Source organism: Diadema setosum, chromosome 4 (assembly GCF_964275005.1).
Source record: "Diadema setosum chromosome 4, eeDiaSeto1, whole genome shotgun sequence".
Lineage (NCBI taxonomy): Eukaryota > Metazoa > Echinodermata > Echinoidea > Diadematoida > Diadematidae > Diadema > Diadema setosum.
Window position 1 is genome coordinate 38,524,849 of NC_092688.1, and position 14,545 is coordinate 38,539,393.

Sequence of the window (14,545 nt, forward strand, 5' to 3'; positions counted from 1 at the left end):
TTCTTTTCCTTCTTAAGCAAAGTTGAATTGATAAGAATAAACTCTTGTAAAACTACGGTGGGTTTGCCAATAAAATTAAAACTAAAGTTAAAAATAGAGCACGATAAGCTTAGTTGGGCAAAGTCGAATATGTTCCAGGCAGCATTTCGCAGATTTGGTCGCTTTTCCTGACAATTAACCGCCTTAAACATGTTAAAACATTTTATGAATTCTGTTTGTCTGACCTGAATTACATCAAACAAGTAGGTCGCGGAAGAGAAAAAAAAAAAGTCAACGTGATCTCTTTTCGACAGCTGCGGAATATACGTCCAACAATTGTTTCTGATTAGCAATTTGATTAGCCCTAATCCTTTCATTGTATTATCCAGGAAAACGTCAAATTTTCAAATTGTTTGGCATAACGAAAGAACAAGCGTCCGAATTCGTCAAATATTACAAAACACTCGTGAATGAAACATTAAAAACCGTTTCTCTACAGATTCTGTTGAGTTTTAGCTGGCTTGAAATAAAAACGACAGACATGATATATATATCATAATATTTCTGTGGTCAATCACATCTCATAACGTAATGTTTTGATCGTCAGGTGAAGAGTATAAACAAGGCTGAGACATGCAGATCTTAATTTAAGAAACCCCAGAGTCTGTAAAGTGATTTTTGGTGTGTCTTGGAGTACAAAGAATTGAAAAGACGCGCCATTTGTCTAGTATGGTGAGACAGTGAGCATGTCGTCTGCTACATAAGCCAGTGTCTTGGGCACGCCCCTTGTGAGATCACCAATGCCGATGACTGACGCGGTACGAAAACTTCTTTTCTCCTTTTCCGAACCTCTTTGGTTTTGTGCGCGACAGAAGTGCTGTAGCCGAACTATATGAGTCAAACATTCCCCTCCAGAAATGCCCCCCCCCCCAAATCTGGTAGTCGAAAGAAGGACAAACTAGTAACTTTCTGGCTAGAAACTAAAGTTGCTTTCTAGTCTCATCTATCGACGGCCGAAGATGGTGGAAAAAGAAAACGAACGTGTCAAAGCATTAGTGGAAATTTAAGAAGCGCCTGCCCCTGACGCCGACAAAGTACCCTGGCGCGCAAATTATCGTCTGTATGACGCATCATGATAGCTTTTTGTCTGCAAGGACTGCCTCAAGTTTTCGTTTACCACATGGTCTAGGGAATGTTAAAGGGGAGGGGGATGAGTGGAGTATAAAACAGATAAGAGGGAGGGGAAAGAGGAAGAGTGAAAAGAGGTAAGGTGATTATTGCAGCTGGAAACATCTGATGTATATCCGATTTATATGCCTCTCGCGGAAGGGTTGGACTTGGGTGACATAAATACTGAAAAATTTGCTCGCACTCTTGAGCGACTGCTCTGTCACTGACATGACTGAGATGGATGTGATGGAGAACTGTGCCGCTCTACGCTCTGTTTCTCAATGTGGCAGGCACGTTCAGGAGCGAAAAGTTTAGGGAAGCAATAAAAACAAAAGAAGAGATGACGAAATCCACTGGTGATGCCTATAGTGTCCGGGAGAAACAGGGAAAACATTGCTATTTCGGAAGCTTCTGGAGAAATTGTAAATATTAGAGAGGGGGGGGGGCTCTCTTTCTCTCCCTGTTTTTGTTTTGTTTTGTTTTGTTTTGTTTTTGTATTTGTTTTGTTTTGTTTCAGGCACTACATGCCCGCCCTCATTCGACAAAACTGAGGCAGTACATGTACTTTTTTTGGGGGGGGGGGGGAAGAGATCTCAAGATATCCCCAGGGGAAGGCGGTGTAGACTGGGACGGAAGTCAGAAGATGCTATTTTTGCGTGCGCTGGCAGCAGGGTAGGAAAAGGGATCGACCACAACAAATCTGACCACAGCCTAAACGAGAGTGACGACTTTAGGGAAAAACACAAACAACAGAAACAAAAGCAAGTTATAAAAGTGATCAATTGAGTTGGATGAAAGAAAGTAGTGTCTGACCACAGCTAATCCGATTCATTTTCAGCAAATAGCAATTCGAGTTTGATGAATCCTATGAAATCTTGCACATCATTTTGGCCAACGAGCGCTTCTTGAACGGGTCTGTCAGTGATTATTCCAATGAAAAGAGGGTCTTCCTTCTGTCAACTGCGATATGGTGTCACAAAAAACAAACAACCCAGAAGATCCTTAGAGAATGGCTTGCGCATCAGCGTTAACAGATACCCATAATACAAGCTGATCGCCCACAGCTGATTCCAATACTTTGTTTTCTCGTCTGATCGTCGGATGACGCAACATCTATAGGCAGGGAAAGACAATAAGAAGCGTTTTGTGCGCATCTGTCATCCGAGTGAGTAACATATTCTCTTCCGCAGATTGTGTCCTTTAAAGGTATTGTATGCTTTCAACAGATTCATTACAAGACGAAAAAACAAACAAACAAACAAACCCGAAATCTACACTCTATTTCGAACATCGGAAATGAAATTAGCACCATGTTCATTTCCTACTTTGAAGACAGCGTGAATAATATGCAGGTTGATAAGAAAACTAATTTATTATTGTCGAATAATGATTAGGCATTTAACAGTATAAGACATTAGCGCCATTTTAGAAGAGAGAGAAAAAAAAATTAAAGGCCAATTATCCTGAATTCCTCAAGTTCTTCAGTCAGATGCTAATTCTAAGTCTATTCGAAAGAGGAAAAAAATGGGGAATTCTTACTCAAGGGTAACTTTAAAGTTTGTCCAGGCACTCAGAGAAATACTTCACCTGCCAAAGGGATATGAGGACGGAGAAGGGGGAAAAAGTTACGGGAGAAAATGGAATTTAGGTAAAGAAGGGGGAAGAGGCACGGATGTCTCTTGAGACAGATAGGGCGATGACTCACAGATTTCTGAAAGTATTAAACGCTCAGCGCAAGCACGTCACATCCGGTCGACGTCACTGTAAATTTCACACTGCAGTTTGCCTAAACCGACCCTAAGTCCCTTTTTTGTCGTTTGAACGAGATCAACGCTACGCTAATAAAGAAAACAAATGTGAAAACACGAAGTCAACGCCTTTTTTTGGGGGGGGGGGGTTGTTTAGGTCAAAATTTCGGATGGGCAGTATTGTTCCCCGTTGAAAAAGGAATTGAATTAACAGGATTTGTCGGTTGGAACGAGTTATGAGATGCGACTTTGCTTGATTATCCGTGTTTCAGTAATTGCAGCTTACTGTAATCTCACAGTCAAGGTATACGTTATTAAGTAAAGTAAGTATGAATACTGAAAACAGGGAGGGACCCCTATACCTCCTTAAGCCCTTCCCCTCCCCCCCCCCTCCTCTCTCTGTATTTATGGGTCTCCTTACACACACACACTAAAGAAAATTAGTTGCCTGATAGTGCCTATAATGGTGATTATGAAGGACACGCAGACATCTGCTTGATTCGATCAATATGATCAAACGGCGAGTTTTGTTAAACAACTTTTTGATGGGCGATTTGACTTTAAAATTCCTGTCTTCTGACAAATGGAATGACGAAAAAGGCCTTGGGTGCGCACGTTTAAACACATACTGGAGAAAAGTTTGCGTTTTTTTACTATTCCTCAAAAAAAAAAAAAAAAAAAAAAAAAAAAAAAAAACACCCGACAACAACCCTGCACACTCATTGGTAATTCGACGATTTCTTCAGATTCCATTACTGGTAAATCATTCGTGGGGATGAATATAAAACCTGGATTTAATCATGCACTTTGCCGGTATTTATATTGACCTAGGTACTTTGGCGTGACCAGTCCTTTGGCATTAAAATCCTAGAAGTTATAATCCCCGAGTTGATGCGGACAACTCGAAAGTGAATGCGGAATCACAAATAGACCATCCTTTGGATAATCATGTCAGCATATTATAGAGCTTAGTAGATGAGAACACGGCAACTGATGAGAAGGAGCGAGGGCGCCCTCGCACGAGGAGGGAGGAGTGATGAAATTTCAAAGAGGGGAAAGTTATACCTTCGCCTACAGACAGGTGTCCGTTTGAGGTCGAGCGCTCAGAAAGAAAAAAAAAAAATGAGAAGAAAAGAAGAAAAAAAGAAAAGCGGCAAAGGGGGATGTGTAGGAAGCACCGCCCATTGCTAATAAAAGACCAGATCGCTTCTTGTCACGTGTCCTTCGCATGCTCCTAGGGCTGACACCCATCAACACTGGCGGCGCTCTTCACGCGTCTTCTTCTATGAGTCACATGCAAGGGGGTCTCTGACACCTCCCCTCCCATTTTCCACAGGCGTAAACACCCCGCTTTGAATAGTGCAAGTTTCCTGTAAAAGGCCTACCAAACTTGCGTTTCGAGTCAGTGATGGATGTCAAATAGAGAGCGGCAGAGGGCTTCTCGCAGTTAACTGTTATATTGGCGAGCTGATCTTTAGTTTCGATTAGATTATAAAACAATTAGCACCTGGGGTGTTTCGTTTTGTTTTGTTTTGTTCTAAAAGGCAAGGACATGAAAGGAAGTCTCTGATTTGTCAGTATGTAGAACATGCCGTTAACACGAAAACATTCAATTCGTGTTCATGTCACCCAATATAGTTATGTAGATCACTATTATATGAACTGACCCACAAACGCTCTGTTCTATACACACACTCGCGCTCACAGTGCGATATTGGTATTATTTGTCTTGGGCTGTCATTAACTTCCTGGCAATGCCAGTGGCATAGAAAAAGGACACCAAAACATACACACATCCTTTCTTGTGCACAACTCTTGCATTCTTCGTTGACTGCTGATGAAATAAATCTCATTAATCCTTTATGCCATTTTTCTCTTTCTTCTTCTTCATCATCACAGGTGCAAAGTGGGACTACCACGGACCCCTTGGTAAGTTCACACCCCTCGTCAAATTTTCGACCCATAATAATTCCGTGACAGAATATAAGAATCTTCAAATCTGCCATGAAGTTAATTAAATCCTATTTCATTTCATTTGATTCATTTCATGTCCAACATAATTCCATTATAAAAGAATCACACCCTTCCACTTTTAATTGTTGCCGAAAAGATTAGCAAAATGTAATATCTCGTCGTGTCGCCGGAATTTTGAATGCCGATTTGCGTTTTGCATATACTGATTCTCTTGATAAAAATCAAAGGAAAGGAAAGGAAAGTAACCTTGATACCTTTGCATATGAAATGGCGATACAACTCTGCGACATTTCAAAGAGCAGGAGGTGACGCGAACGAACTATATTCCTGAAATGTAATGTTGGTGTTTGCGGATCTCGATGTATTTAAACTTGGGGTGAAATTGCATCTGATTGTACCCCGTGTGAGTAATTGCATGGAACTCCTACAGTATCATTTCCCACTACACCTTGTACATTGCACTTTGAATATCACACCCTATCAACTTTTTGTTCTTTCTGACAGGACCCCATCATTGGCATGCGATCAACGGGTCGCAGTGTGGAGGCAAAAGTCAGTCACCGATTAACTTCATACCAAGTCAAGTGGTGGAAACCGACTTGGGGCAATTTGTATTCGAGGGGCTCTACGGCTTCCAAAGTCCAGTCTACCCCGGTCAAGGAGGCGGTCAAGGAGGGGGTCAAGGAGGGGGTCAAGGCGTTGGTCCAGGCGGTGGCCAAGGGGGTGGTCAAGGGGGCGGCCAAGGCGGTGGTCAAGGCGGCTGGAACAATGGGTGGGGCAACGGCGGCTCCCAGTGGGGTAACAGCGGATGGGGCAACGGTGGGCGAAACGGCTGGTGGAACCAAGGGATGGGCAACAACGGGCAGCGGTGGAGCAACCCATTCGGGAATCTGCGGATGCCGTACGGCGGTGGATCACCGCGACCGCGCCCAACGGTATTCGGTATGCAGGGGCCCACTGACGTCATGCTTCCCAGCGACAACCACATCCCCAACGTGCCCCGCACTCCTCAGAACTACAGATACGGCCCAACCAGACCAGTCACGGTTTCGAATGACGGACACACCCGTAAGTATTATTGACACAATCGGGATGATAATTGAATTGCTCAAACGATTCATCCTAACGAAGTGTTCAGCTGAAAACTCTTTTGCACATAAATAATGATCACGCAACATTAGTCAATCTTATCGATAGTATCAGGTTTTATTTAAAGAAGGCACTTTCACATTTTGACAAACTATTCAATGTAGTGAAGTGTAGGCCTACACTCAATTTCTAGCAGGCAACTTCTTACTGTGGAGGTGTTCATTTACTCTGATTAATTGATAATCTGTCATACATCCATTTTTGTCGTCTTCTTCTTTGCCTGGAACTAAAAATTGCATATAATTATAGTCATATCGGCTTTACATCATCTGTCGATGACTAGTGTGCTTATAGCAAAAATATCTCACTTATTCCAACCTTTCCCCTACAAGAATGAGAGAGAGAGAGATGATTTTGTTAGTTTGTTTCTTCAACAACATGGCTTGAAAACAATCCTTGCTCTTTTTTCTCTCACCTCTTTCATGCAGTCAAAGTTGGACTGGAGGATTACTACGTTCTGAAGGGAGGCAGCCTTCCAACTGCCTACAAACCAGCACAGCTTCACTTCCACTGGGGCACAACACACGACAGGGGATCCGAACACACCATCAACGGTCGCGCCTACGCAGCCGAGGTAAGGCAATACTCCGATCGGCGGATGATGCGGTATACAAAAAAGAAAGAAAGAAAAAAAAAGATAATAATAATAATAAAAAAATAACCGACTGCGATCCGAGTGAGACACGACAGCGATGCGACAAACGACGACGCGCGTCGTCAAAACAAACCTTTTAGGAAATCCGCTGTCAATTCAAAACTGAATCATATCAGCAAATCGCATGATATCCGAATCATATCATCTTGGACTTTGAGTGTGTGTACACATAAATATGATGAGATTTTTCGAAAAATTATGGTAGTGGTGGTTTTGGAACTTTTGCTCCTAATCCTCTCTCACGTGTATAATACAATCGAAGGCACAATCGCTTTGGGCAAACAAGAATAAAATAATAAATAAACAAATTGATCTATAAACATATAGCCAGCTAGATAGATAGATAAATAAATAAATAGATAAGGAATGGAAAGAATAGATAGATAGATAGATAAATGGATAGATAGATAGATAGATAAATGGATAGATAGATAGATAGATAGATAGATAGATAGATAATCAAATAAAACAGTTGAAGAAGCGAAAACAACCGGAACGAAAAGTCACTTATAGAACAGAGCATTACAAAACAGTCGATATTTGTTTGGAAAAGATGTAGCTTGATTACCCGACAACGTTTTGTATCATACGCCATCAACCTCACCATTCTCCACCTTCTTCTTTCCTCCCGTCTTCAACTCCCTCCACTGCTACACACATAGCTCCATCTCGTCCACTACAATAGCGAGTACAGGACCATCAAGGACGCCATGACCCAGCCAGGAGGCCTTGCTGTTCTCGGTTTCTTCATCGAGGTAAGTCCTTGAGGCGCTCCTCCCATCCGCCCAGCGACGGGCAAATAAAGATGGCCTCCCCCCCCCCCCCCCCTTCATCCCCCTCCCTCCATCAAGAATCACTTTAAAGAGGAATTCCAGCACTTTTATAAACAAGTCTGATAGGAAAAAAGTAAAATCTTTTAAGTGTTACAGTTAATATTTGATCAAAGTCCGATCACGATTCGGCAATGAAGTTATAAAATTGTGAAATTTGTTGATATGAATATGCACATGAGTGAACTCATGATGTTACCACCTCACAATTCTCCAGTGATGGTATATACACCAATAACAACAACAACATCGAAAAAAATGATGTATGTTTCTGTTAGCAAAGTGTAAATCATGAGTTTTTCTCTCATTGAATAAGCTCATAATATTGATCAACAATAGAGATATATCAGGATTTGAGACTGGGACGTAACTGCGTTTGAATGAAAAACTTTATAGACATTTCAAAATTTTCGGTATAACCTATATGACAAGTTGTGAGGGGATGACATCACCGTTTTATTACGTGTATTTGCATATTCATATTGACTGTTCAAGAACTATTTCCTGAATAACGAAAAAAAAAAAAAGAGAAAAAAAAATCGCCGAAACTTCAAAATGTCAAAACTTCGTTATTGTTCATCCGATTTTAATCAGATATTCATAGTCTTGCTAAAGAGATTGTATTCCTTCTCTCCAGACTAACTTTCAACTGCAATGGAATTCACCTTTAACCCTTTCATTGAAGGGACTTTTGGACAATGTGCATAGAACGCTATGCAGGTTTTCTGCTGCAATTGGCACTCAAGGCACACACTGGGTTGAGGAACTTGTCAGCCTGACCAGCACGCCGCTGAAAGATATTTGTTTGGCAGAACCTGGCATGACTGACATAATCTTGTTGATTAAACCACAAAACAAACAAACAGATAAGCAAATAATCAAAAAGAAAACAAAAATTTACGAACAAATATAATTCATACAGCGAGACTCGCTTTGAGCGTTTACGCAGTGAAACCAGCACGCTTTACGTTATCAAAGAAGACACTAGTTATCTGGCGTTGCCATAGTGTCCGGCCAAGAGCTGCGCAGGAAGTTAGTCTTCGGATCATATTTAAAAGCGTTTAACCTAATGGCGCAGGGATTTTTGCTATGTTGCCGAGAAAATCAAATAAAAAAGCGATAGCGAAACTTGCAAGTCTGGTTCTTTACTTTCAATGTCACTGCCGATTAGGATTAAAGTGTCGCTTCTGCTTGCAATAACGTGAAAGGTATTTCGATTCCATCTGAAAAATTACAGCTTTCTCTCAATGAGACTGGCGATCGCATTTTTTGTACGATACTATTTTTGTTTGTTAGTTCAAACAGGTTATGCTCTTACGTCAGTGAGTGCTAAGTCATGCACAATACTGATGTTTAAATCTGTGAAACCACTCTGGAAGCATGCTTGAGATATCATTTTACATGCACCGTTCTTTGAAATCACTATAAAAAAAAATGAAAAGATGTATAATGTTCCTGCGAACTGTCAAAAATGATAGTATGTATAACCGGTTTTCATCCCTGTTTCTTCCCACCACCGAACAGGCCACAGATATAGACAATCCCCATTTTGACCCTCTCCTCGATGTGACAGATAGTGTTAAATTTAAAGGTGAGTCGAATTCCTTACGATCCGAGGTTCTCTAACCGATATTCTCTCTTTACTCTCTGTATAACCCTTCCCACCCCATACAGGCTGTAGATTATGATAACCCAGCTTTTGATCCTCTGCTTGATACGACAGAAAATGTTAGATTCAAGGGTGAGTATATCGACGATTGTTTCTTCTTTTCAGCGATTCCTCCTCCCCATCACCTGCTTTGGGACATCCGCGACACCAGCACCCAATCAAAAAAACCCGACAACCTTCATATGCCCCGCCCAGCATGTGACGTCATCCTTCTCCACTTCCTCCTCCTCACGTACAACTCTTTTTTTCGTTTACAGCCACAAGTCCGAATTTCATCGCGCATGTCTTCTTTGCTTCACACACAGCCCCCGCTGGCCTGTTCAGGGATCCCCCTTTTTCCCTTTCAGCCAGAGAAAACGTAGCGTTTATACACGTAGGCCTACATTATGCACACACACACACACACACACACACACATACACACAAGCATAAACACACAAACATACTCGTATTCTCACGCAGGAATATGCTCTGTAAAATTACTCATATTATTGTGATTCAAACTCTCTTTGCATATTAATTATGGCTTTAAGCAACTCTGTATCATACTGTAAGTAGTTCCCGCAAACTTGCACTGTACACCATCCTCATGTTTCTGATGTGCATATTTATCCTAAGGTAGAAAGAACCGACAATATTGATATACATCGATGTCACCTCATACTCATTACGAAGAGAAGTATATAGGGACTATAATGTTCTGACGGCGATTGAAAAGAATATCATATGTAACAAACTGCATCATTCATTACTTTCAATCTGTAGGCCTACTGACTTAAAAAAAACAACAACAAACAAACATGCTGACAAAAGAAATGTTTTGACAGGTAAAAGAATTGGAAATACGATCAAAAAAATGGTAACAAAACAACTCTTGTTATACCTTCAGACCTGTCTTTAAGCTTTCCCTACACCAGGGAGACCCTCACAACCCCTCGCTTATTTAAATTTCTTTCTTTTTTTAACATTCACCGCATTCTCTTGTCAACTTCCAATTGCTGATTTCTGAATTCAGCGACATTGATAATGTGTTTCCCTCCCTCATTATTCAGCTATTTTATGTTTGATGTACAATTTTTTCCCCGCCGGTTGACCTAAAATCACGAGTGCAGTGATCATTTTTTTGTGTGTTTACCGGTTATATTCCATAAAAGACCTGTTGCGCAGAACAGCAGAGTTTGATTGTACGTCACTGGGTTCAAAGGTCACAAAGCCATCTCCGCCAATCAAAGTGAACCCGCCAAAACAATCTTGCGTTTGAATTTGTCTCATTTGCACTCACAGCACTCTTCAGCACCTTCAATTCATTCCATGTGGTTTCATTTTGATTGTCAAGCCAACAAAGCTGTAGTTCGACAATTTCATGCAAATTGCCTTGTTGTCATTGTGTCATGAACTTGATATTGCTGTTAATTGTTGCCTGGGCAGTGTATATGATATAGACATTTAGCAAGGATTTCATTCCGAGATGTTGTTCATTTGCATTGGCTTTAACTGAAACGACGTATCTGCTGTTCAAAGCTTTGTGTTGATACTTTAGTTGTCATTGTTTACAATTAACTGGTTGTATTTTATATGGTAGAGTTCAATTTCTCCGCGTTCTGAGCCTGTTTTTAATATTATCATCATAAGTGTGTTTTCTAATGCAGAATCTTCAAAAGCGTTTCGATTGCTAAGTTTCAAACTGATCATCAAATTGGCAATGCTTTTTGAATGATGACAGTTTCAGTTTCTCAAAATAGCAATACAAAAGATCTTGCTGATTGTGTGCAGAGTTTAGAGATTAACGGGCTCTAGCTACTCTCTCTGTCTCTTTCTGTCTGTCTGTCTCTCTTCTGTATAAAATATGCAAAGAAATTCACAGTTGCCATTTCACCAAAGATGAAAATAATGATTTCTGGTGCAAAACTGCCAAAAAAATTAATGAGTTAAACGAGGCACATTCGCTTCCCTAGCTTGGCAACAGGCTAATGCATTGTTACTGAATATTTCATGATCGACTCGCTTGCAAATCTGTTCACCATTTTCTTTTCTCATCAAGTTGCTTTCACCCACCAGTTTGATTGTGATTTGTTGAATGAAAGACATATTTTGTTTGTATTCCAGTAGTCTACGCTTGATAATTTGAACTTCATCCCAAATCACCGCAAGGGCCTATTCATTGCTTTCATGTCATATGAAAATTGAGATATTGTCAATGACTCCTCAATGTTGCTGTAGTTATCAATTTATTTGTTTCATTTTGTGTATAATTGTGTTTGTGTGTGTCTGTTGGCCATTTTGTCTCGAAGTCATTATATTCCAGATTCTTGACGTAGCGCTTCGTTTAAATCTTTTGGAAAAATTATGAGAAAGTCTTCATTTCACATATTATCACCATCTGAAATTAAACTCTTAGGCCAGTTAACTGAATCGGCCTTGCATTGTCAATGAAAGTAACACTGCTCATGAATCACGGCCCTTCACATGACAATCTAAAGAAGATCGGAAGACATTACCTTGACACTCCGGCGACTAGCGTTGGTGAAATTTCAGTCGATTCATAACCATATTGCTCACCGAACTAATCATTCTTTTGAGCCAAGATTCCGTAAGCGTCAACTCTCAGACTCATCATTCTTTACTTTTTTTATCTATCTCTATGAAAAAAAAAATAAATAGGAGCTGAAATCCTCTACAGAGCTCACCTGCCTCTTCGAGATATGCTTCCCGCTGACCTGAACAACTTCTTCCGGTACAACGGCTCCCTCACCGTCCCCATGTGCTACGAAAGTGTCATCTGGACAGTTTTTCTCGAACCCATCCGACTTTCGCACAGCCAGGTAAGGTTTCCGACGGTGACACAGTCGGTGTATGACGTGATCATTCCTGAACTGTCGTCTGCACGAATGTTGCCTCCTCCTAACGCCCCTCCTCCTATTTCTTCTTCTCATTTTTTCTCATTTTTCTTCTTGTTTTTTTTTTCCTTCTTCCTCCTCCTCCTCCACCTCTTCTTCTTCTTCTCTTTTTTTTCTTTTTTTTCCGATGCATTGTTTTTGTTCAGTTGTACCGACATCAAAGTACATCACGTAAGTGTATATTTTGTAGGTGAAAGTACATGCATTATTATGCTATACGCACGCATGCACATCCATTCCCCTCACACATACAATCACACACACACGCAGGCACACACACAAATAGACATAAGTATAATGCAAACGCATGTGTTCAAAACGGGGAAACTTCTTTTCTTTTCACATTGAAAACTTGGAGTAACAGTAACCATGGCGGTAACAACCACGCAAAACAACTACTCAAAAAGACACATTATTTAAAAGTTAAACGAGGCAGAAAGGTCAAAAGAATCATGACAACGTTAGATTTTTATTTTTTATTATAATGGCTATGGTTATGAGACGGCAATAACAATATCATGTGTATACACGTACATGTATGCGCCTGTACAATGATAATACAGGAACCAATCAATCAAATCAAAATCAAAATCAAAATAACTGTGTAGGCACTTAAGCACGAAGATTATTACAATGTTAATGACAACAAAGCATGACATATTTTTTTTTAATAGTCCGAGCTCTTTTTTCTTTCTACCCCCTTTCTTCTTCTTCTCATTCTCCGTCTTCTTCAGTCTCTTCTTACGTTTTCTCCAAAGCTTTTACTCCAACATTAATGCTCCAGCTGTTTCCCTTGTGTATGATAGTTCTGGTTAATAGTGTCTTCTTCACTTTTTTTTTTCTCTTTCTACTACTGCAACTTTTACTACCATTATCTCACTCATGCTACTGCTACCCTTAACCTTAAAGCTACAACAGTAGGCGCAACAACTTCAATAACTATCCCTGCTACAACTTCTACTATTGCACTGTTAGTTATTTTCTCTTTTCTACTACTACTACTGCTACTACTACTACTACTACTTCTACTACTAACTACTACTACTACTACTATTCTACCTTACCTTCACCTAGTACTCTTATTTATATCCCTTAACTTGTTTGCTTGTTGTTGTTTTTTCTTGCAAGATCTTGATATTGTTACTGCACAAGGTAAAAACTTCACTCCCGTAACAACGAAAACGGCTATAACGAAACTATCGTTACAACAATGCACTATGTCTTAAAATCATTTTCTTTTTACCTTGACATACTGTATTGTTTTGCTACAACGAAATTTCGATTTAACGGAAGAAAGCTGGCGATCCCGAGGACCGTTACAGAACGGGAATCCCCTGTGTCATGGAGGTAGCTCCATGATTGAATAAAAGTCTATGGCGATTCGCTGGTTAGTACATCATTGTAGTGCCCAAACATGTAACCATCAGATTCTGCAGCGTAGTCTTGAGTTCTGATCCCCGTTCTTTCTTTTTTTTTTCGCTCTTAGTTGGACATGTTCCGAGAGCTGTACCAGGGTCTGGTGGTGGAGCCTAACGGTCAGCTTGAGCCCCTCCTCATCGAAGACAACTTCCGCCCCACCCAGCCCCTGTTCGGTCGCAAGGTCCTCCGCAGCATTGCCAGCGGGCCGCAAGTCGGCTGGAGCCAGAACGCCGCCGGTGCTTTGCTTCCCGCCAAAATTACCCTGCTCCTGTCTGCGGTGGTTGCTGTCGTCTGCCGCGTACTATAACGGAGGAAGGTGTGAAAACATAACAGTTGAAATAGCGACGATAACATGCATCAGTCTCATTTTGTTGATCGCGCTGGGAACACAGGGGTGGGTAGATACACATGCGGAGAACGTTTTGATAGATGCCAACATGTGGAGGCAGAAACGGGATCCATATTTTTTTATTCTTTGTTAAGCAGACTCTTAAGATCCTAACCGGCAATTCTTCTTCCATAATCCGGTATGCTGATGTTCCCCAGCGGTTCTGATGTCCGTACTGATTTCATTATTGACGGCTTCAAACAGGTCAGCCACTCGGTCACAGCTACCAGTATTCCACAAAAAAAAAAGTGACGCGAAAATCCATACACGATTCAACGTGTTGCAGATTTGATGTGTACAGAAGACTTTCGTCAAGATTTACGAAAACTCCCCATTTAAACGCGGGTTCATGAACAGCAGCTCACGGGGAAATGTGCAAAGAAAGATGTTTTTAATTATTACGGACACACTGTAATGGCATCGACGTAGAGGGAGACAAACTGTTTTCCAAATAATCCAAGTGCCTTTATTGGTCAATGCCATCATTACGTCACGCAGCTTAACATGCTTCGAGCGTTCGACTCCGACCTGGACATGGCTTGTACATTACAAATGTTGTAAATAGACTGAGAATTCATTTTTTAGTTTTTCAGATGTGCGAACGCCACAACGTGGACAGGTACTTCAGGAAAAAAAAAGAAAAGAAAAGAGAACCGAATAGATGTAA

The 14,545-nt window shown here is 40.8% G+C and overlaps 1 protein-coding gene across 1 annotated transcript; it reads left to right on the forward strand.

The window, feature by feature from the left end:
- The first annotated feature begins 4,745 nt into the window (after positions 1-4,745).
- Positions 4,746-13,797, forward strand: LOC140227848 (carbonic anhydrase-like). The gene is made up of 7 exons (XM_072308240.1): positions 4,746-4,826; positions 5,376-5,939; positions 6,449-6,594; positions 7,338-7,430; positions 9,030-9,096; positions 11,836-11,996; positions 13,558-13,797. Exons 1-7 carry the CDS (start codon positions 4,760-4,762, stop codon positions 13,795-13,797), a joined length of 1,338 nt encoding a protein of 445 aa, XP_072164341.1. The 5' UTR covers positions 4,746-4,759.
- Positions 13,798-14,545: the final 748 nt, after the last annotated feature.